Source organism: Coregonus clupeaformis, unplaced genomic scaffold (assembly GCF_020615455.1).
Source record: "Coregonus clupeaformis isolate EN_2021a unplaced genomic scaffold, ASM2061545v1 scaf1199, whole genome shotgun sequence".
Classification (NCBI taxonomy): Eukaryota; Metazoa; Chordata; class Actinopteri; order Salmoniformes; family Salmonidae; genus Coregonus; species Coregonus clupeaformis.
Window position 1 is genome coordinate 48,161 of NW_025534653.1, and position 27,102 is coordinate 75,262.

Consider the following 27,102-nt stretch of genomic DNA (forward strand, 5'->3'; position numbering starts at 1 on the left):
TTTGTATGCATAAAAAATGTGGCATGCTATCTCCATCCTGGTGTCGCAGTGGATTAATTCCATGGATAGAAAACTGAAAGTTATAGGTTTGAATCTCACTGATGCTGTGTCACAAAAAACAATTATGTGTTTGCATGATCAATGCCTAAGGAACATCATTTCCATGTGTCCTATCTGTGCTTGTAGTAAAAAAAAGGTTTGCCCAAAATAATCTAGCAGTGTTATTAAAATTCTTATTGAAACATTCAGGGAAAGTTTTAAGGAACCAGAATAAAACGTTCTCAGAACCTCCCTGCAACCTAAAAATAAACGTTCCCAGAATAGACAAAATGTTCACTTCTATTCTCAGTTTTACCAGTCAAGACATGTATGGCTTCGTTCCCACAACCAATGTGAAACCAAAAACATATGTCCACCCAACTTCCAAGGAACCAAATGTGCTAGCTGGGTAAACCATGGAAAGTCAACCCCAGCAGAGTATGTGTGTGTTTTCGTCTGGCCTGATAAAGACTGTCTGAAGAGCCAGGGGGTCTCTGCCACACCCACACACACACACACACAATGTGGCAGCATAGTGGTCGGGGAAATGGACCAGTAAAAAGGAGGTATGTGGAACTTACTCAGGCCTCGATGAAAGTCCTGCTATATTAAGAGAATACATACTGTATATATTGATACGCTCTCCCTCTCTCTCTCTCTTCCTCTCCCTCCCTCTCCTTTCCCCTCCCTCCCTCCCTCCCTCCCTACCTCCCTCCCTCCCTCCCTCTCTCTCTCTATCTTTCTTTCTTTCTTTCCCTCCCTCCCTCCTCCCTCCCTCCTCCTCCTCCCTCCCTCCCTCCTCCCTCCCTCCCTCCCTCCCTCTCCCTTTCCTCACCCTCCCTCCCTCTCTCTCTCTATCTTTCTTTCTTCCCTCCTCCCTCCCTCCCTCCCTCCCTCCCTCCCTCCCTCTCCCTTTCCTCCACCCCACCCTCCTCCCTCCCTCCCTCCCTCCCTCCCTCTCCCTTTCCTCCACCCCCGCCCTCCCTCCCTCTCTCTCTCCAGGTGGTCTCGTCCTGAGCAGGTGAATGGTGTGTTAGAGTTCTACAGTGTGTACCTGTCAGTAGAAGGGGAGGAGCCAGTGTGTGTGTATAACAGCTCTGAACTGTTTGAAGACCACACCCTCCGTAACCTGACACCAGGCACCACCTACAGCTTCACTGTATCTGTGAGTACACACATATACACTCTCAGTTAAATATGAGGATTATATTATACTGTATAATGTATTACATTTAATAACAAATTATTAAATATATTAATGTTATTACATTTATACGTAACTTTATGCGTTCAAACGAAACACTCATCTTTATTTTGTAAACCTTGTTTCCTGTTTGTGTGCGTGTGCATGTTTATATGTGTGTGTGTGTTTCCCATGTGTTTAGGCGTGTACGGGAGGAGGCTGTTCCGTCAGCCCCCCTAGCGAGGCTCACACAGAGGAGACCACCCCTGAAAACATCCCTGCCCCCTACGTCACCCCTCTCTCCCCCCACGCCCTCAACATCACCTGGACACCCCCAGACACACCCAACGGTAAGGAGGTGGGTAGGGGGAGGGGGTATGATGTGGGAATGAGGAACAATTGATAATTGGTTAGCGTGACAGAGGAAAATATATTAATTGTTTACCATTGGCTGTATAAATTCATATTATATATACTAGATATACTAGACATGGTACCCAACCCTGTTCCTGGAGAGCTACCCTCCTGTAGGTTTTCACTCCAACCCTAATCTAGCAGACCTGATTTTAGTAATCAGCTGGCTGAATCAGGTGAGTTACAACTGGGGTTGGAGTAAAAACCTACAGGAGGGTAGTTCTCCAGGAACAGGGTTGGAGAGCCCTGGTATCTATAGTACATACCATATGTACTACATACTAGACACTTGATTCCAAACTAGTTGGTCAATTAAAGAATCATAGGTGGAGGGGGAGGTTGGGCAGGGATGACATACTGAGGTACACACACTTTGTATTTGTACACTCACCTCCAGCTCCACCTATGACAGTGACATTTTTACAAAAATGGGAGATGTTTACCAAAATTGAGGGATGCTAGTCACACATCACAAATATGTTCTGGAATACTGCACACGTCACAGACACTTTTAGATAAGTGATTGTAAAATTATTGTGAATATGGAGGGAGAGAGAGAGAGAGAAAGGGAGAGAGACAGAGTGAGAGAGAGACAGAGAGAGAGAGGGGGGAGAGAGAGAGAGAGAGAGAGAGAGAGAGAGGGGGAGAGAGCGAGAGAGAGCGTTGGTAAGAGCTTTCTGCTTCTTTAAGTGGATGGCAAGTGCTCTCTTTTGACTGAAGCTGGGAACTGCAGGCTGGGAACACAGAGGAGAGAGCTGCCTATCTCATACACACACACACACATAAAAAGCACGTACATAATCAGACATTATTCGTTTCGTAATGTTCACTTTGTTTTATATGATGTATTATAACAGCTGTAAACATAGCTCAAGTACAAACGCTGACTATCTGTTATTTAGTAGATGCACTTATCAGAACAACGTATGGTAAGTGTATACAACAAAGAGGACAGGATGTCTTAAAAAACAACCATCACATGTAAACCTCCTCTGAGTTAGATATGAAATGTAGTTGTTGGTATCATAGAGACTATAAGAGGAATGCCATCTGTAGCAACACATTTGTTGTCAGGGGATGCTCAAAGACAGCGCAACGATGTCTGTACACTATGTGCAGTCACATTATGGTTTGGTACATGCTTTTAGGAGAAAATACACAGCTAAAAATGAGACTTAATTTGCTCTTGTCAAAATTATATGGTAATCAATACTCTTATTTCCAAAATAAAATATGTTCGCTTTCTGTGCTGAAAATGTTGATATCTAACAAACGTATACGTTGTTTTATTCAAACACTTTAATTGCATGTGTCTGCCAAACAAATAAATATATGCATATTTTTATCAAAGATCACACTAGTTTCTGTAACCTTCCCATCAGGGTTGAGCTCAATTCAGAATTTTTAAATTGACTCCCATTCAACTCATGAGTTGAAATTCAAATTGAATTGGCCAGAGGATGTAGAATTAAAATTTGAGTTTGAGTGACAGGAAGTAGAATTTAATTCAGTCAATTTTTTTTAGAAATTCCTCTCATAGAACATAAGAGTTTCATTGAATCTGACAGGTCACACTTCCAGATACCAAATAATATATAACTTTTCTCTGGAAACAATATTCATATACTCTTTTAACCTTAGTGCTTAGAATAGCCAATTATATTTTCTCAACAAGGCTGTAACGTAACAAAATGTGGAAAAAGGGAAGGGATCTGAATACTTTCCGAATGCACTGTATATTTGTATAGACTACACCTACAGTAATATAGAACAGAAAAGGTATTTGAATTTCACTGAATTCAATTCTATTTCCTTTCATTCAAATTCTAATTGCAATTCTGTATCCTGTTTAACCCTTTACACTCGTGGGAATTGGCCTACATATATATAGGGCTAAATGTAAATGTTTCTTACAGAAGAAATATGAAAAGCATATGCACAACCGTGGTAGTAATTGAAAGGGAACAGTTTGGAGATTATGGGACAATTATTAGAACAAAGGTCAGGACACAACAGTTCACCTGACACAAGACTGAATCCAAACATTACACTGTTGATTTTATGTGCATTTGACACACATATTCTCTGGATATTTTGTATACCTTTTAGCTAGTAGTTCAGAAAGTAGCGCTCACGAGACAAAAGTGGTCCCCAAAAATGGTGTACTACATCACATATGTGCAGATACTGTATGTGCACCACGTCGTGGTCTCTCTCTGTCACTCAAATGGCAAGGGGCTGTAGTTCGTTGGCTGGAACTCTAATTGCTAGGGGGCACGTGGGGGAAAATTTAGGGAAAATGGGACTGCACAGCTTCCAGTAAATAGTCGCTTTCAAACTAGGGATTTCGTGGCTAATTGAGTTAAGACAGTAATTCTGCTCATAGATTATGCATGTATGAACTACACATTGACACATCCAGCCCAAAGTGGGGGGTTTTCAAAATACTTAGTAGTCGCCAAAGTTAGAATGCACAGTTTCACATGTTCAGTGTGTGTGTATAGTGTGTGTACGATGTGTAAAGCATGTGTGTGTGTGTGTGTTGTGAAAGATGTGTGTATAATACATAGTGTGTATAATATAGTGTGTGTGCATTTGGCTCCATAAATCCTAAACTCCTATTAGACGTGATAAATTACAGCATTGCTAATCTGACAGCCATTTAATTTGAAAAAAACTTTAATCACAATTACCCGATTATCTCAAACTTAAAACGCCTTCCAAATACTTTAATTCTTCATAAAGAATGCTTTGTATTTTTCGTCTGGCTGCTTGTAATGTGGAGTCAATATGGACCCCATACGATTTGCTTGGTTCCACACTACTAGAAGTCTGGAGGAGTTTTTCACAATTTTCCTAGGGATTTGTTGGCTAATCCCGCTGGAGATTAAAGTGTGGGAAACATGGAGACAAGCTGGAGAATAAACCTGTTATGCATTAGGCTTCATATCAACCTGGGCTTATTACAACACTCTCACAGCCACCGATTCACTGGCTCTGCTGCCCAAATGGTAACCTATTCCCTATGGAGCTATGGAGCCCTATGGGGCTCTGGTCAAAAGTAGTGCACTAATTAGGGAATAAGAAGGCATTTGGGATGCACACCAGCTGACTATGGGACATATTAAGTGTGGAGATGTATTACTGTCTGCTTTGTGTCTTCATTTCTTTACACAGACGTGAAATGGTTTTCTCTGGGCAGACGCATAATTAAAACAGAAAAGGTTCTTACCACAAACATGATCTTTTGAGCCCCGTATGGAGGGAAAAGAGACATGCTGTTTCCTTATGTGCCTGTAATAATGTTAGGATAATTCCTTGTGATTTCGTTTACTGACAGGGTGTGTGTGTGTGTGTGTCCCTTGCATGTGTGTGTGTGTGTCCTTGTGTCCCTGCATGTGTGTGTGTGTGTCCTTGTCTGTGTGTCCTTGCATGTGTGTGTGTGTGTGTTCCTCTCCTCTAGGAGTGATCAGCAGCTATGGAGTGTGGATGAACGGTGTGCTGGTCCAGAACTCTTCCTCCCTGTGGTTCTCTGTTGACCACCTGTCTCCCTGGAGTCTACACAGCTTTAGAGTACAGGCCTGCACCTCACAGGGCTGTGCCCTGGGACCACTGGTGAGTCACACACACACACTCACACAACCATACAAACACACACACACACACACACATGATTACACATACACACACATTCACTGTCACGCACACCCACTTATTTTTATTAAATTATTTTAATAAAAGCCGCTCAACAACTACATCACATAAGTCATCTAACAGACTCTCATCCAGAGCGACACACAGAAGCAACCAGGTTCAACACACACTTACATGTAGTGTTTATGCGCTAAGCCTTTAGTTGCATACGCACATTTGCATTATGATAATGCTGCTGACGTGTGTGTGTGTGTGTGTGTGTGTGTGTGTGTGTGTGTGTGTGTGTGTGTGTGTCAGCTGGCAGGCGTTATAAAGGTGATCGATTCTAGAGTTCAATAAATGGCCGTCTGGTGACGATGACATTTGGGAGAAATGTCACTCAGGGAGTCAGGGCCTGGGATGGGCTGGGCTCTTCTCCAATATGGCTAAACATATTTAGTGTCATACACAGATCTGCCAACGCAGCACTGCATGGGCTAAGGAGGGGAGGGCAGAGTGAGGTACAGAGGGGAGGGGGCTAGAGGACAATGGAAGATAGCAGGGGCAGGGGAGGTAGAGGGGCAGGGGAGACAGGGAGGGATGCGGGGAGATTTCTGTGAAAGCACTTTTCACTAACAATTTGTTTGATTGATTACTGATGATGACGATAATAATGTATCTCTCCATGCGTGTGTGTGTTTGTCCAGGTGGAGAGGCGAACGTTGGAGATGGCCCCAGTAGGTCCCGTGGTGCTGGATGTTGGTAGTGAAGGACCGACCTCTCTCAGGGCCAAGTGGAGCCAACCAGCCAAACCTAATGGGAACATCACCTATACTCTACTGTACTCACACACAGGTAACACACACACACACACGTATGAACGTACAGACACAAGCAAGCCTGCACACAGACGCACACACACACACACGCACTCTACACAAAACTAGGTAACACACACACTTTGCACACTTAATAAATATTTGCTTTAAGGTGATTTCTATAATGAATTGTTATAAAGATTTAATGCCCACTCAACAACAGCCTACTAAGCATGACAGCAATAAAGATTGCATCTCGAAAAGCGACTTAATAACGACAATGAAATTAAGACAGAATGGGCTATTTTGCCTGTTTGTAATTTGCGTGGTGTGTATTGTCAGCGGTATTTGTGATGTAAAAAGTGCTTATTTGATAAAAGTTCTAGACAGGGGTTAAGTGCCACTTCACTCGGTCAGCTTCTGGCCCGGACTCACAGAGTAATCATCATAGACACACGCGCAAGCACACACACACACACTCTCTCACACACATTCTCTCTCACACACACACTCAATAAAGCAGATATACACTCCTCTACGTATTAATTTGGACAATGAAGCTAAAACTTTTAATTTGTCTCTATACTCCAGCATTTTAGATTTGAGATCAAATGTTTCATATGAGGCGAAAGTACAGAATGTCACCTTTTATTTGAGGGTATTTTTATACATATGAGCAGTGTTTCTCTGTAACTTTCTCACTCATCATTATTCACGATTCATTCATGATATCCGTAATCATAGTAGCATCCACATTAATGTAGAAGTGTTCTGAAACATATTATATTCTTATTTACAATAAAAGTGACTCCAAAATGACACAATACAATATTTACCATTAATTTCTAATGCATCTAAGTATTCAGACCCCTTGGATTTTGTCACATTTTATTGTGTTACAGAGTGGGATAAAAATGTATTGAATTGTCATTTTTTGTCAAATAAATCAAATAAACCTCTGGGATCGACTACAGCGGTGAGTCTTCTTTGGCAAGTCTATAAAAGAGCTTTGCTCACCTGGATTGTGAAATATTTGCCCGTTATTCCTTTCAGAATTCTTCAAGCTCTGTCGAGATGTAGGGCATCATTGCTAGACAGCCATTTTTAAGTCTTGCCATAGATTTTCATGTAGATTTACAGTGGGGCAAAAAAGTATTTAGTCAGCCACCAATTGTGCAAGTTCTCCCACTTAAAAAGATGAGAGAGGCCTGTAATTTTCATCATAGGTACACGTCAACTATGACAGACAAATTGAGAAAAAAAAATCCAGAAAATCCCATTGTAGGATTTTTAATGAATTTATTTGCAAATTATGGTGGAAAATAAGTATTTGGTCACCTACAAACAAGCAAGATTTCTGGCTCTCACAGACCTGTAACTTCTTCTTTAAGAGGCTCCTCTGTCCTCCACTCGTTACCTGTATTAATGGCACCTGTTTGAACTTGTTATCAGTATAAAAGACACCTGTCCACAACCTCAAACAGTCACACTCCAAACTTCACAATGGCCAAGACCAAAGAGCTTTCAAAGGACACCAAAAACAAAATTGTAGACCTGCACCAGGCTGGGGAAGACTGAATCTGCAACAGGTAAGCAGCTTGGTTTGAAGAAATCAACTGTGGGAGCAATTATTAGGAAATGGAAGACATACAAGACCACTGATAATCTCTCCCTCGATCTAGGGGCTCCATGCAAGATCTCACCCCGTGGGGTCAAAATGATCACAAGAGCGGTGAGCAAAAATCCCAGAACCACACGGGGACCTAGTGAATGACCTGCTGAGAGCTGGGACCAAAGTAACAAAGCCAACCATCAGTAACACACTACGCCGCCAGGGACTCAAATCCTGTAGTGCGAGACGTGTCCCCCCTGCTTAAGCCAGTACATGTCCAGGCCCGTCTGAAGTGCATTTGGATGATCCAGAAGAGGATTGGGAGAATGTCATATGGTCAGATGAAACCAAAATATAACTTTTTGGTAAAAACTCAACTCGTCATGTTTGGAGGACAAAGAATGCTGAGTTGCATCCAAAGAACACCATACCTACTGTGAAGCATGGGGTTGGAAACATCATGCTTTGGGTCTGTTTTTCTGCAAAGGGACCAGGACGACTGATCCGTGTAAAGGAAAGAATGAATGGGGCCATGTATCGTGAGATTTTGAGTGAAACCCTCCTTCCATCAGCAAGGGCATTGAAGATGAAACGTGGCTGGGTCTTTCAGCATGACAATGATCCCAAACACACCGCCCGGGCAACGAGGGAGTGGCTTCGTAAGAAGCATTTCAAGGTCCTGGAGTGGCCTAGCCAGTCTCCAGATCTCAACCCCATAGAAAATCTTTGGAGGAGTTGAAAGTCTGTGTTGCCCAGCGACAGCCCCCAAAACATCACTGCTCTAGAGGAGATCTGCATGGAGGAATGGGCCAAAATACCAGCAACAGTGTGTGAAAACCTTGTGAAGACTTACAGAAAACGTTTGACCTGTGTCATTGCCAACAAAGGGTATATAACAAAGTATTGAGAAACTTTTGTTATTGACCAAATACTTATTTTCCACCATCATATGCCAATAAATTCATAAAAAATCCTACAATGTGATTTTCTGGAATTTTTTTTCTAATTTTGTCTGTCATAGTTGACGTGTACCTATGATGAAAATGACAGGCCTCTCTCATCTTTTTAAGTGGGAGAACTTGCACAATTGGTGGCTGACTAAATACTTTTTTTCCCCACTGTAAGTTAAAATTGTAACTTGGTACTCAGGAACATTCACTCTCCTTGGTAAGCAACTCCAGTGTAGATTTGGCCTTGTGTAATTTCCTCTCCCAGTCTCTGGTGTAAAGCAGACTGAAGCAGGTTTTCCTCTAGGATTGTGCCTGTGCTTAGCTCCATCCCGTTTCTTTTTATCCTGAAAAACTCCCCAGTATTTGCCGATGTCAAGCATACCCATACCATGATGCAGCCACCACCATGTTTGAAAATAAGGAGGCAGTTACTCAGTGATGTGTTGTGTTGGATTTGCCCCAAACATAAGGCTTTGCATTTAGGTCATACATTTTTGTTGCATACAAGATGCAAGTTTTCGAATATATTTCTATTTTTCTTTTCACTCTGTCATTTAGGTCATTATTGTGGAGTCACTACAATTTTGTTGATCCATCCTCAGTTTTCTCCTATCACAGCCATTAAACTCTGTAGTGTTGATGTGTAGTTTAATACATCATCCACAGCATAATTAACTTGAAAGCTTCAAGTTCCTCGGCGTACACATCACTGACAATCTGAAACGGTCCACCCACACAGACAGCTATTTGCTGCTGTCAAAGCTATTTGCTGCTCTGGCATCCCAATGGTGGAACAAGCTCCCCCACGACGCCAGGACAGCGGAGTCACTGACCACCTTCCGGAGACACTTGAAACCCTACCTCTTTAAGGAATACCTGGAATAGTATAAAGTAATCCTTATACCCCCCTCCCCCACCCCCCCCCATTTAAAAAAAAGTGGTTGTCCCACTGGCTATCATAAGTTGAATGCACCAATTTGTAAGTCGCTCTGGATAAGAGCGTCTGCTAAATTATGTAAATGTAAATGTAAAATGTAAGAAGGCGCAGCAGCACCTCTTCAAACTCAGGAGGCTGAAGAAATTTTGCTTGGTCCCTAAGACCCTCAGAAACTTTTACAAATGCACAATTGAGAGCATCCTGTCGGGCTGTATCACCGCCTGGAACCGCAGGGCTCTCCAGAGGGTGGTACGGTCTGGCCAACGTGTCACCGGGGGCACACTGCCTGCCCTCCAGGAAACCTACAGCACCCGATGTCACAGGAAGGGCAAACAGATCATCAAGGACATCAACCACCCTGTTCACCCCGCTATCATCCAGAAGGCGACGTCAGCACAGGTGGATCAAAGCTGGGACCGAGAGACTGAAAAACAGCTTCTATCTCAAGGCCATCAGACTGTTAAATAGCAATCACTAGCCGGCAACCAACAGGCTACTCAACCCTGCACCTTAGAGGCTGCTGCCCTATATACATAGACATGGAATCACTGGCCACTTTAATAATGGAACACTAGTCACTTTAATAATGTTTACATACTGCTTTACTCATCTCATATGTACAGTGCATTCGGAATATATTCAGACTCCTTCACTTTTTCCACATTTTGTTACGTTACAACCTTATTCTAAAATGGATTAAATAAAACATTTTCCTCATCAATCTACACACAATACCCCATAATGGCAAAGCGAAAGCAGGTTTTTAGAAATTGTTGCAAAATTTATTAAAAATAAAAACTGAAACATAAGTATTCAGACCCTTTGCCATGAGACTAGAAATTGAGCTCAGGTGTATCCTGTTTCCATTGATCATCCTTGAGATGTTTCTACAACTTGATTGGATTCCACCTGTGGTAAATTCAATTGATTGGACATGATTTGGAAAGGCACACACCTGTCTATATAAGGTCCCACAGTTTAAAGTGCATGTCAGAGCAAAAACCAAGCCATGAGGTCGAAGGAATTGTCCGTAGAGCTCCGAGACAAGATTGTGTCGAGGCACAGATCTGGAGAAGGGTACCAAAAAATGTTGGCAGCATTGAAGGTCCCCAAGAACACAGTGGTCTCCATCATTCTTAAATGGAATAAGTTTGGAACCACCAAGACTCTTCCTAGAGCTGGCCACCTAGCCAAACTGAGCAATCGGCGGAGAAGGGCCTTGGTCAGGGAGGTGACCAAGAACCCGAAGGTCACTGTGACAGAGCTCCAGAGTTCCTCTGTGGAGATGGGAGAACCTTCCAGAAGGACAACATCTCTGCGGGACTCCACCAATCAGGCCTTTATGAGTGGCCAGACGGAAGCCACTCCTCAGTAAAAGGCACATGACAGCCCACTTGGAGTTTGCCAAAAGGCACCTAAAGGACTCTCAGACCATGAGAAACAAGATTTTCTGGTCTGATGAAACCAAGATTGAACTCTTTGGCCTGAATGCCAAGCGTCACGTCTGGAGGAAACCTTGCACCATCCCTACGTTGAAGCATGGTGGTGGCAGCATCATGCTGTGGGGATGTTTTTCAGTGGCAGGGACTGGGAGACTAGTCAGGATCGAGGGAAAGATGAACGGAGCAAAGTACAGAGAGATCCTTGATGAAAACCTGCTCCAGAGCGCTCAGGACCTCAGACTGGGGTGAAGGTTCACCTTCCAACAGGACAATGACCCTAAGCACACTGCCAAGACAACGCGGGAGTGGCTTTGGGACGAATCTCTGAATGTTCTTGAGTGGCCCAGCCAGAGCCCGGACTTGAACCTGATCTAACATCTCTGGAGAGACCTGAAAATAGCTGTGCAGCGACGCTCCCCATCCAACCTGACAGAGCTTGAGAGGATCTGCAGAGAAGAATGGGAGAAACTTCCCAAATACAGGTGTGCCAAGCTTGTAGCGTCATACCCAAGAAGACTCGAGGCTGTAATTGCTGCCAAAGGTGATTCAACAAAGTACTGAGTAAAGGGTCTGAATACTGATATTTCAGTGTTTTATTTTTAATAAATTTGAAAAAAAGATTAAAATCAGTTTTTGCTTTGTCATTATGGGGTATTGTGTGTAGATTGATGAGGGGGGAAAAAAACAATGTAATCAATTTTAGAATAAGGCTGTAACGTACCAAAATGTGGAAAAAGTCCAGAGGTCTGAATACTTTCCAAATGCACTGTATATACTGTATTCTATTCTACTGTATTTAGTCAATCCCACTCCGACATTGCTCGTCCTAATATTTATATATTTCTTAATTCCATGCTTTTACTTTTAGGTTTGTTTTATTGTGAATTGTTATGTACTGCTGCACTGTTGGAGCTAGGAACACAGGCATTTCGCTTCACCCGCAATAACATCTGCTAAATATGTGTATGTGACCAAAACAATTTGATTTGATTTGATCATTATTAACTTGACCATGCTTAAAGTCATAATCACTGTCTGATTTGTTATTGTTACACATCTATCAATCACTGCCCTTCTTTATGAGGCTTTCAAAAAGCTCCCTGAATTTTTTTATCTGTGCTGGAAATTCGATACTTGACTGAGGGAAAGGGGTTCTACTTCATACCTTTCAGACCGTCAGTGCGGTTGAAAGTATGGATATCCCTCGCGCTCCACACACTGTTTCTTATTTCTTCTCGCAAAGTTGGCTTAGCCGTATCGTGCAAATTGACTGCTCCGCTGCTCCCATTTTTCGGATTGCATCTTCCCAGGTCCCGGTAGGGTAAGCTAAACTCTGTGTGAGTTGTGTGTACTGTCAGTATGTCACCAACAGCCTGTGACCTGTGGGTCAGAGCGCAAAATTCGCCCTCCAAGGCTAACCTATGCCTTTTATCGGAGGATATTGGGCTTCCTTGTCTTGTGCTGACTTAGCCCACCAGCTAGTGTGTGTGTTGGCCACCGTACTCCTGTGCTAACCTTGTCAAAATATCCTCCACTGCTGTGCTTGTTATCGAGGCCACCGGGCACTAGTCGTCCTTCGACTATTTAAAACTCGAACGGGTCACTTCCGTAGATAACCACGTCTAGGAAGGTTGTTAGCCTAGCCAGCTATAAAATGCTGGTATTACTAGCATGCTACAAACTAGCTAGCTAGCTTACCAACTCAACCTAGCTGCTACTGTGTGTTGTCAGCTTGGCTTACGTCTTTTGCATAAATAAGCCTATGTTTAAACATGATATCGCTCCTGCTCCAGCCCTGTGGTCAAAGCTAGGCTCACCCAAAACTATTTTGCGGGTGCTGTACAGCTCCCGCCAGATTATTGTAGCTCTACCCCTTACTGTATATTGTGGTAGCTGTTGTATGCAGTCTCCGGTTACTATTATATTACTTAATGTGACTAATTAGTTTATTGCATAAGAAATATTTTATATTTATATTTAATAATTTATTTTCTTCACATTCTGAGCTGAGAGAACACCGGATCACCATGATGCTGGGCATGCATGGCTGCTCCTCATGTGGAGCTGAACTACAAGTAGAGGATGGTCATGACCTGTGCCCCACCTGCTTAGGCGTTGGCCACCTGCATGAGGCCCTTTCTGACCCCTGCATTAACTATGCCATCCGGCCTGTGAAGGTGAGGGAAGCGCAGCTAGCCAGAGTTGAGGGCCTGGTTTTCTGCCCCCCCAACCCCACAAACAGGCGTGGGGGCAGAAACTGAATGGTGGGGGTCGGCCATCTGCCGATTTACCCAGCAGCACCAGACCTACTGGGCATCCCACTCCTCAAACCCATTGGTGGTGATGACCCTCTCACAGGGGTAGAGGCTGCTGTTCCGACGCCGTCCCCACCATTTTCAGGGATCAGAATGACTTCAGTCACAGAACCCCTGAAAGCTTGCACCCTCAACCAGGAGATTACATCTCTGCTGGAGAAGGGCACGATCATAAGAGTAAAAGCATCAGAACAGCAAGATGGCTTTTACTCAACCTATTTCCTGGTTCAGAAGAAAGACGGAGGCTTCCGTCCAGTTCTGGATTTAAAACGGTTCAATGTCTTCCTAAAAGTTCTCCCCTTTCACATGTTGCGGACGGTCAACATTCTCCAGACCGTAGCCACAGGGGAATGGTTCACGTCCCTGGACTTAAAATATGCTTACTTTCACGTTCCTGTGTTACCGGAAACAAAGGCATTTTCTGTGGTTCACCATTCCAGGGCCAGGCATACCAGTTTGCGGTATTACCCTTCGGTCTCTCCCTGGCTCCTTGCGTCTTCACAAGATGTGTGAGCGCAGCCCTGAGCTCCCTCCACCTACAGGGGATCAAGATCCTTCCTTACCTCGACAACTGGCTCATCTGCGCCTCCTCTCACGAGTGTGCGGCCGAGGTCACAGCGCTGACACTGACCCACGTCACCACACTGCCAAAAGGTCACCTTTATTGGCATGGCTCTGAACTCCCGCACTATGAGGCATGTATAACACCTCAGCGCGTGGACAGCATTCTTCTTGTTCTGCAACAATTCCAGTTGAATGCATTGGTGAAGGTACGAACGCTCCAACAACTGATGGGCATGCTCACGGCAGCCTCCGCGGTGACACCGATAGGCCTGCTGTCTTTAAGGCCAGTGTGGAGGTGACAAGGGCTTGCTACTCTGCGGCCGTGGAGGAAGAGAGCCAACCTGACTACAGGTGTCCCTCTCGGATCAATTACGGCAAGGCGGGAAGTAGTGACGACCGACGCTTCACTAACAGGCTGGGGAGCAGTGTGGCAACACAGGTCTGTACAGTGGGAGTGGTGCCCCCGCTGGAGGAAAGAGCACATCAACGTGCTAGAACTTCAGACAGTTTACCTAGCCCTGAATCACTTTCTGCCGGTTCACAAACATGTCCTGATACGATCAGACAATACATCGACAGTGTTCCACATCAACCATCAAGGGGGAACGAGTTCTGTACAATCCCCACAGGTGGCCCAACAACTCTTGATATGGGCCCTACCACATCTGGGTGAATGGACACTTCACCCACAAGTAGTGAAGATGATATGGCAGCGGTTCGGAACAGCACACATGGACCTGTTCGCCCAAGATCCCCCTGGGCATGGACGCCTTAGCTCACACAACAGTATGCTTTCCCTCTGACCCCCCTGATCTTAGCAACGCTGTACAGGGTCTCTCAGGCTCAGCACAGGCTGCAGCTTGTAGCCCCCAGATGGTCAGGGAGACCCTGGTTTCCAACCCTCCTCAGTCTTCTGGAGGGAGAGCCATGGCAGCTCCCTCACAGACAGGACCTGCTCTCACAGTTGGACGGCAGGAAATGGCATCTCAGCCCAGACCAACTACAGCCCCAGCCTAGACCAACTACAGCTATGGGTGTGGCCTCTGAAGAGCTCGACCCTCTACTAATCGGCTACGATCCTGCTATTATCGAGACGTTACAGAACGCCAGAGCCCCATCGACTAGGATGATGTATGCTGGTCGCTGGAAGCTGTTTACCGAATGCTGCTCTACCAGGGCAGAGGAACCGGTGTCCTGCTCTGTACCTATTATACAGAGCTTCCTTCAGAAACCTTTGGACTCAGGTCACTCTGCCTCTACCTTGAAGGTGTATGCCTCAGCTATATCGGCTAACCATTTACACATTGATGGAAAATCGGCAGGGGCCCACTACCTCATCTGCCAATTCTTACAAGTTGTCCACCGGCTGCATCCCCCCAGGACCGTCCGCACGGCATCCTGGGATCTGCCACTAGTATTGGAGGCTTTGACAAAACCATTTTATCTCTGAAAACGGCTTTCCTCTTTGCTATTTCATCAGTGAAACGTGTGAGTGAGCTCCACACGCTCTCTATGAGCCCGGTCTGCCTAAGATGGAAGGCAGACGACCTAGGCGTGACCTTATGGCCCAATCCAGCCTTTTTGCCTAAGGTTTTATCACCTCTTCACATCAATCAAGCCATCGAGCTGGCGGCCTACTGCCCCCCTCCTTTCCAGAATGAGGAGGAGGAGCGAGCAAATCTCCTGTGTCCAGTCCGTTCCCTCAAACGCTATACGCAAGCCTCGGAGCACTACAGGAAGTCAGACCAGCTGTTTCTGTGCTTCGTTGGGAAGTCAAAAGGCCTAGCATTGTCCAAGCAGAGGCTTTCACACTGGGTTATGGATGTCATCACTCAGGCCTACAAGGATGTAGGGCTCCCTGTCCCAGAAGGTTTGATATGTCACTCGACCAGAAGTGTAGCCACATCCTGGGCTGTGCTGAGAGGTGTCCCCCTGAATGAGATGTGTACAGCTGCTACCTGGTCGTCGCCCTGCATGTTCTCAAGATTTTACAAGGTCAATGTCGCATCCTGCCACACCATGGACTCTGCCATTCTTCCAGTGGCACTGGCGCATTAATCAGAGGTTAGTAGTGCTATTCCTCGTGACCTTGTTGGTATCAGTCATCCATACTTTCAACCGTACTGACGGTTGAAAGGTATGAAGGAGAGCGGAAGTTACGAATGTAACTATGGTTCTACGAATACCTGGAAGATCATCAGTACTTTCCTGTCACTCTGAATCTTTTGGGCGAGAAGATTCTTTGAGACAGTGCGTGGTCTGACATACGGTTTTATATGAACCGCGGGGGCACGTCCTACCACGCTGTCACATCACTTTGTTGTTATTATTACTCGACCTGCGCAGAGCACGAGGGATATAATCCATACTTTCAACCGTACTGACGGTCTTCCAGGTATTCGTAGAACCATAGTTACGTTCGGAACTTCCGATATCTAGTCAGTTGCATTTAACCCAACCCCTCTGAATGAGAGCGGTGCGGAGGGCTGTCCTAAATGACGTCCACCGTTATCAGTGCCCACGGAGCAGTTGTTGTGGGGGTTAACTGCCTTGCTCAAGGGCAGAACAGCAGATTTTTCCACCTTGTCGGCTCGGGGATTCAAACAAGCAACCTTTCGGTTACTGTCCCAAAGCTCTAACCGCTAGGCTGCCTGCCTCTCAGATGGGCCTTACAGATGGTGTATGTATGGGGGACATAGGAAGGGTTAGTCATTCAAAAATAATGTCAACCCCTATTTCACACAGAGTCCATTTAACTTATTATGAGATGTGTTAAGCCAAATTTTACTCCTTACTTAATTTAGGATTGCCTAAACAAAGGGGAAACTACTATATTTTAGTTATGATTTTGTTATTTATCTTTAAAATAATATAATTTTTCTTCCACTTTGACATTACAAAGTATTTTGTGTAATTGTTGACAAAAAATGACAATTCAATCACATAAATAGCTTACATTTCTAAACAGTAAAACAGCTATGTATGAAAGTACCCTCAAATAAAAGGTGACATTCTGTACTGTCGCTTCATATGAAACATTTGATCTCAAATCTAAAATGCTGGAGTATAGAGACAAATTAAAGGTTTTAGCTTCACTGTCCAAATAAATACGAAGGGGAGTGTATACAATTTTTTAAAACAGACGATATAGGTAGAGAGGGGAGTTGAGAGTGAAACAGAGAGGGGTGAAGGCACACGAGGACAGCTAGAGGAGGAGAGTAGATAGTCGGTGGTAGTAATCAGTGTGTAGAGATGGTAGTGACCTCTCTCTCAGTGAGCAGAGAGACCTGTGTGTTACAGCACAGCTTTGATGTCTCCTCTGTAGCTCAGCTGGTAGAGCACGGCGCTTGTAACGCCAAGGTAGTGGGTTCGATCCCCGGGACCACCCATACACAAAAATGTATGCACGCATGACTGTAAGTCGCTTTGGATAAAAGCGTCTGCTAAATGGCATATTATTTATATTTATTACAGGAACACACAGATTAGGACAAGTGCGGAGAGGGATGAGAGCCAGGGAAGAAAGAGAAATATGGAATATTACTCTGGCTACCCTTTTGATACACACTGCCTTTATCTGTGTGTCGAGATCTTTGTGTGTGTGTGTGTGTGTGTGTGTGTGTGTGTGTGTGTGTGTGTGTGAGTGTGCATGCGCGCCTAGTGATGTAGAAGATTGTGTAGATGTGCATGTCTTAATATTCAGGACCTTTCTTTTCCTTTGAGCGTCCTACAGTAACCCTCTCTGTGTATCCATCACAGGCCTCCCCTCCCTTCCCATCTTCTCCTCCTCTATGTCCAGACTAAGGGCCCAGTAGCAGTGTAATGGTCCTGTACATGTTAGTATGGTAGTAAAACTGGCCCTTATGTCACAGACAGCCAGGAGGGACCTATTACACATGACAGGCCTGATCAACAGACACACACACACACACACAGTGTGATGGCGAGAGAGAGAGCTATTCCCCCTGACAAGGCTGGTCAAGAGGCCCAGACCAAGCCAAGCATTATTAAATATTGACTCATGTTGTGATTTATGTAGAGCTGTAGGAAGAAAGCTCTTTTCAATCACTTTCTATTCCTCACTGCTGAAAATCAGCCATCACTCTCTCTCTGTCGGGAAATATAGCACATGTCCACGGCAGCCTTTTACTCATGAGAGAGGGAGTGAGAGGGAGAGAGAGAGAGAGAGAGAGAGAGTGCAAGAGAGATATAGATAAGTAGATGGAGAGAGCGAAGGAGAGAGAGAAAGGAGAGAGAGAAAGAGAGTGAGGAAATGCAGAAGAAAACACACTTGCCGTTAATAAAACTGAGACGGATGCTTTCATGTTAGCGTTTCATTTTACAAACTGCCAACAGCAGACTAGGTAAATTGGAAGCAATTATAAGATTTAGAAAGCGGACCAGGGCCGGGGAGTTGGGGAGAGAGAGGGCTGTCTGGGGAAACCAAATCGCGTTAATTCATTAAGCTTGTTTATTTTTGCTTAAGCTGTGAAATGTTATCAGTTTTTTTTTTTTTTTGCTTTCTGTGTTTTCAGCACTAATAGAAAATGAGGAGTTGTGCCAAAGTTAGCAGTGCGGTAGCACAGCAGTCTCTCAGTCTTTCTTTCTCTCTCTCTCTTTCTCCCTCTCTCTTTCTCCTTCTGTATCTCTTTCTCTCCTTTCCTTTCCTCTTTCTTTACCTCTCTCTACGTCTCTCTCTCTCTCGCTTTCTCCTCGCTGCTCTTTCATCCAACTCTCTTTCCCATCCCGCCTCCTCCCTGCTCCTCCCCTTCTCCCCCCTCTCCTCTCTTCCTCCTCCTCCCTTCCCCTATAGGTCCAGTGAGATCTAAGTGAAATAAATTCCTATTTAATGTGTGCATGGGGCCGTATATCCTCAGATGGATTGCATTACTGTAAGTGGTGGTGTCTAGGGACCATGATGGTCAACCCCTGACCTGCCTGCCTGTCTGAATGTGTGTGTGTGTGTGTGTCTATGTGTGCGCGTGTGCGTGGTGGGGGACAAAGTGTGGTGGATTATCGATTGATCTGTAACATTTTCATTAGCAGGTGTCAAATGGGGGATCATATATAAACCATATGTGTCTGATATACAGCATGGCTCTCTGTGTGTGGTTGTATTCATCTATCGAACCTCTGTTATCTTTTAGATAGATCAGGGACCAAAGGTTAAAGCCCTTCTGGCATGTTAATGGTAATGCACCATACTTATTTCCCTAAAGAACTGTAAAGTAAATATCTTTCTGTCTCTCCTTCACATGTGACGAGGTCTGCTTCAAACAACATGAATTCAAAACTAGGATACTGATGATTCAGGTTCTCTCTCTCTCTCTCTCTCTCTCTCTCTCTCTCTCTCTCTCTCTCTCTCTCTCTCTCTCTCTCTCTCTCTCTCTCTCTCTCTCTCTCTCTCTCTCTGTCTATATCTCTCTCCCCCTCTCTCTCTCTCCATCTCTCTCTCTCTCTCTCTCTCTCTCTCTCTCTCTCCATCTCTCTCTCTCTCTCTCTCTCTCCATCTCTCTCTCTCTCTCTCTCTCTCTCTCTCTCTCTCTCTCTCTCTCTCTCTCTCTCTCTCTCTCTCTCTCTCTCTCTCTCTCTCTCTCTCTCTCTCTCTCTCTCTCTCTCTCTCGCTCGATTTCTCTCTCCCCCTCTCAGGTCCAGGTCATGATGATGGTGATGATGAAGGTGATGGTGATAGTGTGTATAATAGTAGTGAAGCAGGAAGGTGGGTGTCTGTTGGAGGTCTCCAGCCCTACTCTAACTACAGCCTGATGGTCCGGGCCTGCAACACTATGGGGTGTGTGGACAGTCTACCTACTGCTGTCTCCATGCTCCCTACAGGTAAGGTACCATAGACATACAGTATACAGTGCCTTCAGAATGTATTCACACCCCTTGACTTATTCCACATTTTGTTGTGTTACAGCCTGAATTGAAAATGGATTACATTTAGATTTTGTGTCACTGATCTACACACTATACCCCATAATGTCAAAATTGAATTATGTTTTTAGAATGTTTTACAAATTAATTACAAATGAAATGTCTTGAGTCAATAAGTATTCAACCCCTTTGTTATGGCAAGCCTAAATATATTCAGGAGTAAATATTTGCTTAAAAAGTCACATAATAAGTTGCATGGACTCAATAATAGTGTTTAACATGATTTTTGAATGACTACCTCATCTTTATACCCCACACATACAATTATCTGTAAGGTCCCTCAATAGAACAGTGAATTTCATTTACATTACATTTTAGTCGCTCTTATCCAGAGCGACTTACAGTTAGTGAGTGCATACATTTTCACACTTGTGTACTTATCAAAATATAGCCTTGCTGCATGGCTCCAGTTTACAAAGTGGGGGGAAATCTGGGTAGTATTAGTTCATGCACACATTAGCAAAACCTTACGCAACAGAAAACAAAAACAAGTATTTCTTATTGGACAAGTTCAGGTAGTCCCTTCACGTTCATTACTAGTAAATACGACCCTGTACATTTCAAACACAAATTCAACCACAAAACCAGGGAGGTTTTCCAATGCCTCACAAAGAAGGGCAGCTATTGGTTTAAAAAAAAGCAGACATTGAATATCCGTTTGAGCATGGTGAAGTTATGAATTACATTTTGGATGGTGTATCAATACACCCAGTCACTACAACGATACAGGCGTCCTTCCTAACTCAGTTGCCGGAGAGAAAGGAAACCGCTCAAGGATTTCACCATGAGGCCAATGGTGACTTTAAAACAGTTACAGAGTTTAGTGGCTGTGATAGGACAAAACTGAGGATGGATCAACAACAGTGTAGTTACTCCACAATACTAACCTAAATGACAGAGTGAACAGAAGGAAGCCTCTACAGAATAACATTCTCACTGTACTAGCAGGAGCCTTTTAGCCTGTTAAATTGTGGTTGATTGTAATTATGTTGCGTTTTATGAGCCTCTCTACAAATGGAACTAGTCACTTAAATAGCCAGTGGTTAAATAGATGCTGCACCATTCCCCTTACTTAACATTTCCTTTACTTAATGGCCGGAAAATTGATTAAAATGTTTTACACACCACACAGCATAGCCAGGCATGGGCCATTTGTGTGTGTGTATGTGTGTGTGTGTGTGTGTGTGTGTGTGTGTATGTGTGTGTGCCTGCGTGTGCTTGAAAAAGAGAAGCAGTGTGTATAAGGGTTAGGGGAAATAAACCATGGTGGTGATAAGGGTGACAATATTTACCTCTCTTTGTCGCTTCCCTTCTTCCCCCTGTTTTTCTCTTGCTTTTCTCTCTGGAATGGGAGTCAGGGAGGATGAGCGGGTGATCGATCAATAAACAATCTTAGACACCACACACACACTCACAGCTGGTTGGTGTCAGTGTTAACATTGTAATGTATGTCCAGTATGTCCAGTACATTTGTGTTAATATCCTGATCTATAGACATTCAGGCCTTTCATCTGACACTCTCCTCCTCCCTCTCTATCTCTCTCTCTCTCTCTCTCTCTCTCTCTCTCTCTCTCTCTCTCTCTCTCTCTCTCTCTCTCTCTCTCTCTCTCTCTCTCTCTCTCTCTCTCTCTCTCTCTCTCTCTCTCTGTCTCTTCCTCTCTACTTCTCTCTCTCTCTCTCTCTCTCTCTCTCTCTCTCTCTCTCTCTCTCTCTCTCTCTCTCTGTATTTCTGAATCAACGATCTCCTCTGATGTGGTGATATTCCTTCAAACATCGCACAACTCTTATTATACCAATTTGATCACACTCGTTTTTCCCTGTTCCCTCCTTTTCTTCTCCTCTCCTTTTGTCTTCCCCCCAGCCAGGCTGTGGGAGCGGTAATCCCTTGCCCCCTTCCAACGCTCTGCACACACACACACACACGCACACACACACGTACACACACACGTACACACACAGAGAGTTAAGGGGGTGCAAAAGGAGGCTGTTCTGCGGAGCAGGAGAGGAGCTGTGTGAATATCAGAAATTCTAGTGACATTCGACTGTTAAAATATGGCCCCTGTACCGTGTGTGTACCTGTGTGTGTGTGTTTGTGCATGTGCATGGATGTGTGTGTGTCTGTGTGTGTGAGTGTTTGTGTGTATGTTTATCCCTAGAATAGAATGGGACCTAATTGTGCATACTGATAAATGCCAGATCTGATCAGATGCTAATGAGATAACCATACGCACACACACACACACACACACACACACACACACACACCTGCACGTCGGCGCCACGGCAATCACACCACAACAAAAGCATGAGTCTGGAAAGTTCATCCGAAAAATGTTTCAAGTTCAAAACAAAGGCATGAGGAAGTATAAATGTTAAATACCACAGTTGTCCCCTCTCTCTCTCCCCTCTCTCCCCTCTCTCTCATGCTCTCCTCCTCTCTCTCCCCTTGGCAGATCTTTATACTTCTGTTAGGTGAACTGAAGCCTTGTCTCAATCTGTCCTTGTTATATCAAAGAACAGAAGAGGCTGAGAGCTTACCAATGAAGGGGGAACATAAAAGTGCATAGTTTAAAATGATTAGTGACACCTCTGATATACCTGTGTGAAGTGTGAAGAGGAGACAAAGGCACAGAGCTGCATACCTTTTCTCTCTCTGTGTGTGTTGGAAGGAAAACCAGTGTTTGGAATTAACTGCTCTGTCAAATAGATACACACTCATGTACACACACAAACTACAGTCTGGGATACACAGAAAACACACACATGCATGGGTGCATACATGCAAGCGTGCACACACACACACTCACGTTCACACACACACCCACACACTTGCAGGGAGACACCGACACTCACACACCCAAGCAGCAACCCTCCAAATACCCTCAAAACACAAACAAACACAGCCAGGATATCACCATAAACATTTCCGACACAAAATGAACTTTATGGTCCATTCAGACACATGACTTACTACAGTACATAGACTTCTCTAGTACTACCACTGCACTCTGGGCAAAAATGTATATTACTTTATTTGTCGAGCTGATTGAGAAAACATGATCATTTACATCAACGACCTGTTAGGTATTTTAGCCAAGCCAGTAATGATGGCTGACACAGTGTAGTACTATAGTCAAATGGGTTATTCTGGCACTAGCTGTCCTATACATACAGTGCAGTTAGAGTGTTGGCTATGACTAGTATAAGTGATTGGGCTGACTAGAAAGCAGCTATGACGTTGTGCTGGGCCCAGGCTCAATGTCTTCCCATACACTACTCATAACCATCACCACAGTTATAGGCTTGGCCACAACTACAGAGCAGGGGCAGATTGGTAATATGCCTAATGAGCCCTCTGCTGGTCCACTTCCTCTCCCACAGTAATTGGGTTGTGTTTGTATCCCTTTATAGTGCACTTTGGCACCCTATTTCTTCTTTAGTGTTCTAACTCCGGCCAAAAGTAGTGTACTAGTTTGGCACCCTATTCCCTCTAATAGTGCACTACATAGGGTTGTTATACGGACGCAGATCTAGGATCTGAGAATGTAGGAGACTGTAGGTAGGTAGGTGATGATAGATGAGATGGGTGCTGCCAACCAAGCATTTGCTGTCACCAGTCTTGGTATTTCACATCAGTCAGTCCAGATGAAGACTACAATAGAGCAAGGCTTTAGACTACAACAGAGCAAGGCTTTAGACTACAACAGAGCACACCTTTAGACTACAACAAAGCAAGACTTTAGATTACAACAAAGCAAGACTTTAGACTACAACAAAGCAAGACTTCAGACTACAACAAAGCAAGACTTTAGACTACAACAAAGCAAGACTTTAGATTACAACAAAGCAAGACTTTAGACTACAACAAAGCAAGACTTCAGACTACAACAAAGCAAGACATTAGACTACAACAAAGCAAGACTTTAGACTACAACAAAGCAAGACTTCAGACTACAACAAAGCAAGACTTCAGACTACAACAAAGCAAGACATTAGACTACAACAAAGCAAGACTTTAGACTACAACAGAGTACTGAACATGACTCAGATACTGCAGACACTCATTATTTTATTTGTCCTATCTCTTTCGTCTTTCCATTCAGTGTTTTTGCCGGAATGGGAGTGCTGTGCATTATGTAAATTGGGCATGAAACTAATTTCAGGGTGCTGACGTGAGTGATGTGCTTGACCGTGACACGCATGCAAACACAAACACACACCTACACTCCACCCCACCCGCCTTGCCCCTTCACCAGGGTTAAGTAATCTCCTTTGTTTTGTTTTTTTGGTTTTGTTGTTTTTTCTCTCCTTTATTTTTTGTGATCCGTGCTGTTTCCTGTTTCCTGTCTTCCTAAGTGACAGATGAGTCCCCAGGGTGTCTCTCGCTCTCTCCATAATCCTCTGTTCCAGTGGCCATATTGACACACGTCCCTCCCATCCATCAACACATTAGACCAATGCCTCGCCACCAAATCACTTCATTAACACACACACATGCACACACACACACACACACACACACACACACACACACACACACACACATGGGCGCAGGCATGCATTCACGCGCATGCACAAGCATGCACCCAGACAGACACACGCACACATGCTCGCACTCATGCACAAACATACACACATACGCATGCACGGACGTGCACACACACACACACACACACACACACACACACACACACACACACACACACACACACACACACACACACACACATGACTTTGTTCTCATACAGACATGATGCCTGAAAGGTCCTCTCAATAAATTCCATCTGCAAAATAATTTATCTTTGATGTATTATTGTGTTCATTATGTCCAATATGTCTGTTTTTCCTACAGAATATTGTGTTATGTATTGGCCTATCAGTATGTGTGGTGTGTAAGGATCAATAATCAGTGGTTTGGGTCTGGCCTATAGTGTAGTGCGGTGATGAGTGGAGGGCTGTGAGAGGAGTGTGTTGATGTTGATTGAACAATGGTCTCTACAGTCTGTTGGAGAGAGGGTTTCACACACACACACACACACACACATATGCATGCTAGCACACATGCATGCAAGTACACACACACACACGCACGCAAACACACACACACACACACACTATGGTGTTGATGTGTGTTCTATAGCCTCTCTAACAGTGTGATTTGAACTGGAGCTTCCAGTCAAGTGCACCTCCATGCAGACAAATCACAATGTTTTCCCTTCAGACCTTGAAGATGTTTCAGCGTCTGTCTGATCGATGTTCATAAGTGGAGAATTTAACAGTTGCCTGAAGAGGATCACAATGCAAAGGCAATGTTAATGAGAATAGAAATGTGTGTGTGTGTGTATGTGTGTGTGTGCGTGTGTGTGTGTGTGACGGTCCTTAATAGAAAGGGTTGTCAGTAGGGGCTTGTATATCTGGTCTGGGGGGGTGAGAGTGTGCCAACTCTTCTTTAGAAATGAGTCTCACATTCCTCTCCTCTCTGCTCCATCTCTCACTGCCTTTTTCTCTCTCTCTTTCTCTCTCTCTTTCTGTAAGGTTCTTTGTGTGAACAGTCTTTGTTGTAGATCAGAGAGGGAGCGCTGACTCCTGCCACTCTCTAAGACGAGAAGAGACGGAGGATGTTGTCTTTCATTCAGGCCACAAGTCATCATCTGGGGCACAAGCTGAGCTGTCTGTTCTGGTGGCCCGCAGAGAGCCCAGAGGGACAAATGACACAGTGTCGTCCTCTATGTCTAAGGACCAAGGGGATTGGTGATGATGTGAAGATGTCCATTAATTTATCTTTATCTCTCTCTCTCGCTCTCGCTCTCTCTCGCTCTCTCTCTCCCCAGCTCCAGATGGTGTGATGCCCCCGGGAGGGTTAGATGCCACCCCTGCCAGTCTGCAGGTGTCCTGGCTCCCTCCAGGCCGTGCCAACGCTCCTGGACCCCTATACTACGACCTACAGATGAGGGCTACACCAGACGGTCCTATACAAGAGTAAGACCCCTTACTATGCATAGATACACAATAAACCCCTCTACTTCTAAACATACATAGCTATACAGCAAAATAATACACAATACCCTTCAGATGAGGGCTATGCCGGATTGTCCTTTACAATGGTCAGACCCTTCATTATACTGACCATAGATAACACTATCACTACTAAAGCCACTAGCATCACTAACAGACAGAATAGAATAGACAGACTAACATTACTACTGCTGGTCAGGGCTACACCGGATAAACCACTAACAGTAACTTTTATAGCTCAATAAGTGCAGTGAGGGAAACAAGTATTTGATCCCCTGCTGATTTTGTACGTTTACCCACTGACAAAGAAATGATCAGTCTATCATTTTAAGGGTAGGTTTATTTGAAAAGTGAGAGACAGAAAATCCAGAAAAACGCATGTCAAAAATGTTATATATTGATTTGCATTTTAATGAGGGAAATAAGTATTTGACCCCCTCTCAATCAGAAAGATTTCTGGCTCCCAGGTGTCTTTTATACAGGTAACGAGCTGAGATTAGGAGCACACTTTTAATCTCAGTTTGTTACCTGTATAAAAGACACCTGTCCACAGAAGCAATCATTTAATCAGATTCCAAACTCTCCACCATGGCCAAGACCAAAGAGCTCTCCAAGGATGTCAGGGACAAGATTGTAGACCTACACAAGGCTGGAATGGGCTACAAGACCATCGCCAAGCAGCTTGTTGAGAAGGTGACAACAGTTGGTTGCGATTATTCGCAAATGGAAGAAACATAAAAGAACTGTCAATCTCCCTCGGCCTGGGGCTCCATGCAAGATCTCACCTCGTGGAGTTGCAATGATCATGAGAACGGTGAGGATACAGCCCAGAACTACACGGGAGGATCTTGTCAATGATCTCAAGGCAGCTGGTACCATAGTCACCAAGAAAACAATTGGTAACACACTACGCCGTGAAGGACTGAAATCCTGCAGCGCCCGCAAGGTCCCCCTGCTCAAGAAAGCACATATACAGGCCCGTCTGAAGTTTGCCAATGAACATCTGAATGATTCAGAGGAGAACTGGGTGAAAGTGTTGTGGTCAGATGAGACCAAAATGGAGCTCTTTGGCATCAACTCAACTCGCCGTGTTTGGAGGAGGAGGAATGCTGCCTATGACCACAAGAACACCATCCCCACATCAAACATGGAGGTGGAAACATTATGCTTTGGGGGTGTTTTTCTGCTAAGGGGACAGGACAACTTCACCACATCAAAGGGACGATGGACGGGGCCATGTACC

General features: G+C 44.4%; 1 protein-coding gene across 1 annotated transcript in view; it reads left to right on the plus strand.

Moving 5' to 3' along the window:
• Positions 1-25,599, plus strand: part of LOC123486424 (usherin-like) — a gene marked incomplete at its 5' end in the record, with an annotated part of 64,384 nt that extends 38,785 nt beyond the window's left edge. The window contains 6 exons of the mRNA XM_045217731.1: positions 1,042-1,204; positions 1,425-1,572; positions 5,100-5,251; positions 5,977-6,124; positions 19,557-19,742; positions 25,409-25,599. Of these exons, the coding sequence (XP_045073666.1) occupies positions 1,042-1,204; positions 1,425-1,572; positions 5,100-5,251; positions 5,977-6,124; positions 19,557-19,742; positions 25,409-25,599 (988 nt within the window). The remainder of the gene's footprint in view (positions 1-1,041; positions 1,205-1,424; positions 1,573-5,099; positions 5,252-5,976; positions 6,125-19,556; positions 19,743-25,408) is intronic.
• Positions 25,600-27,102: the final 1,503 nt, after the last annotated feature.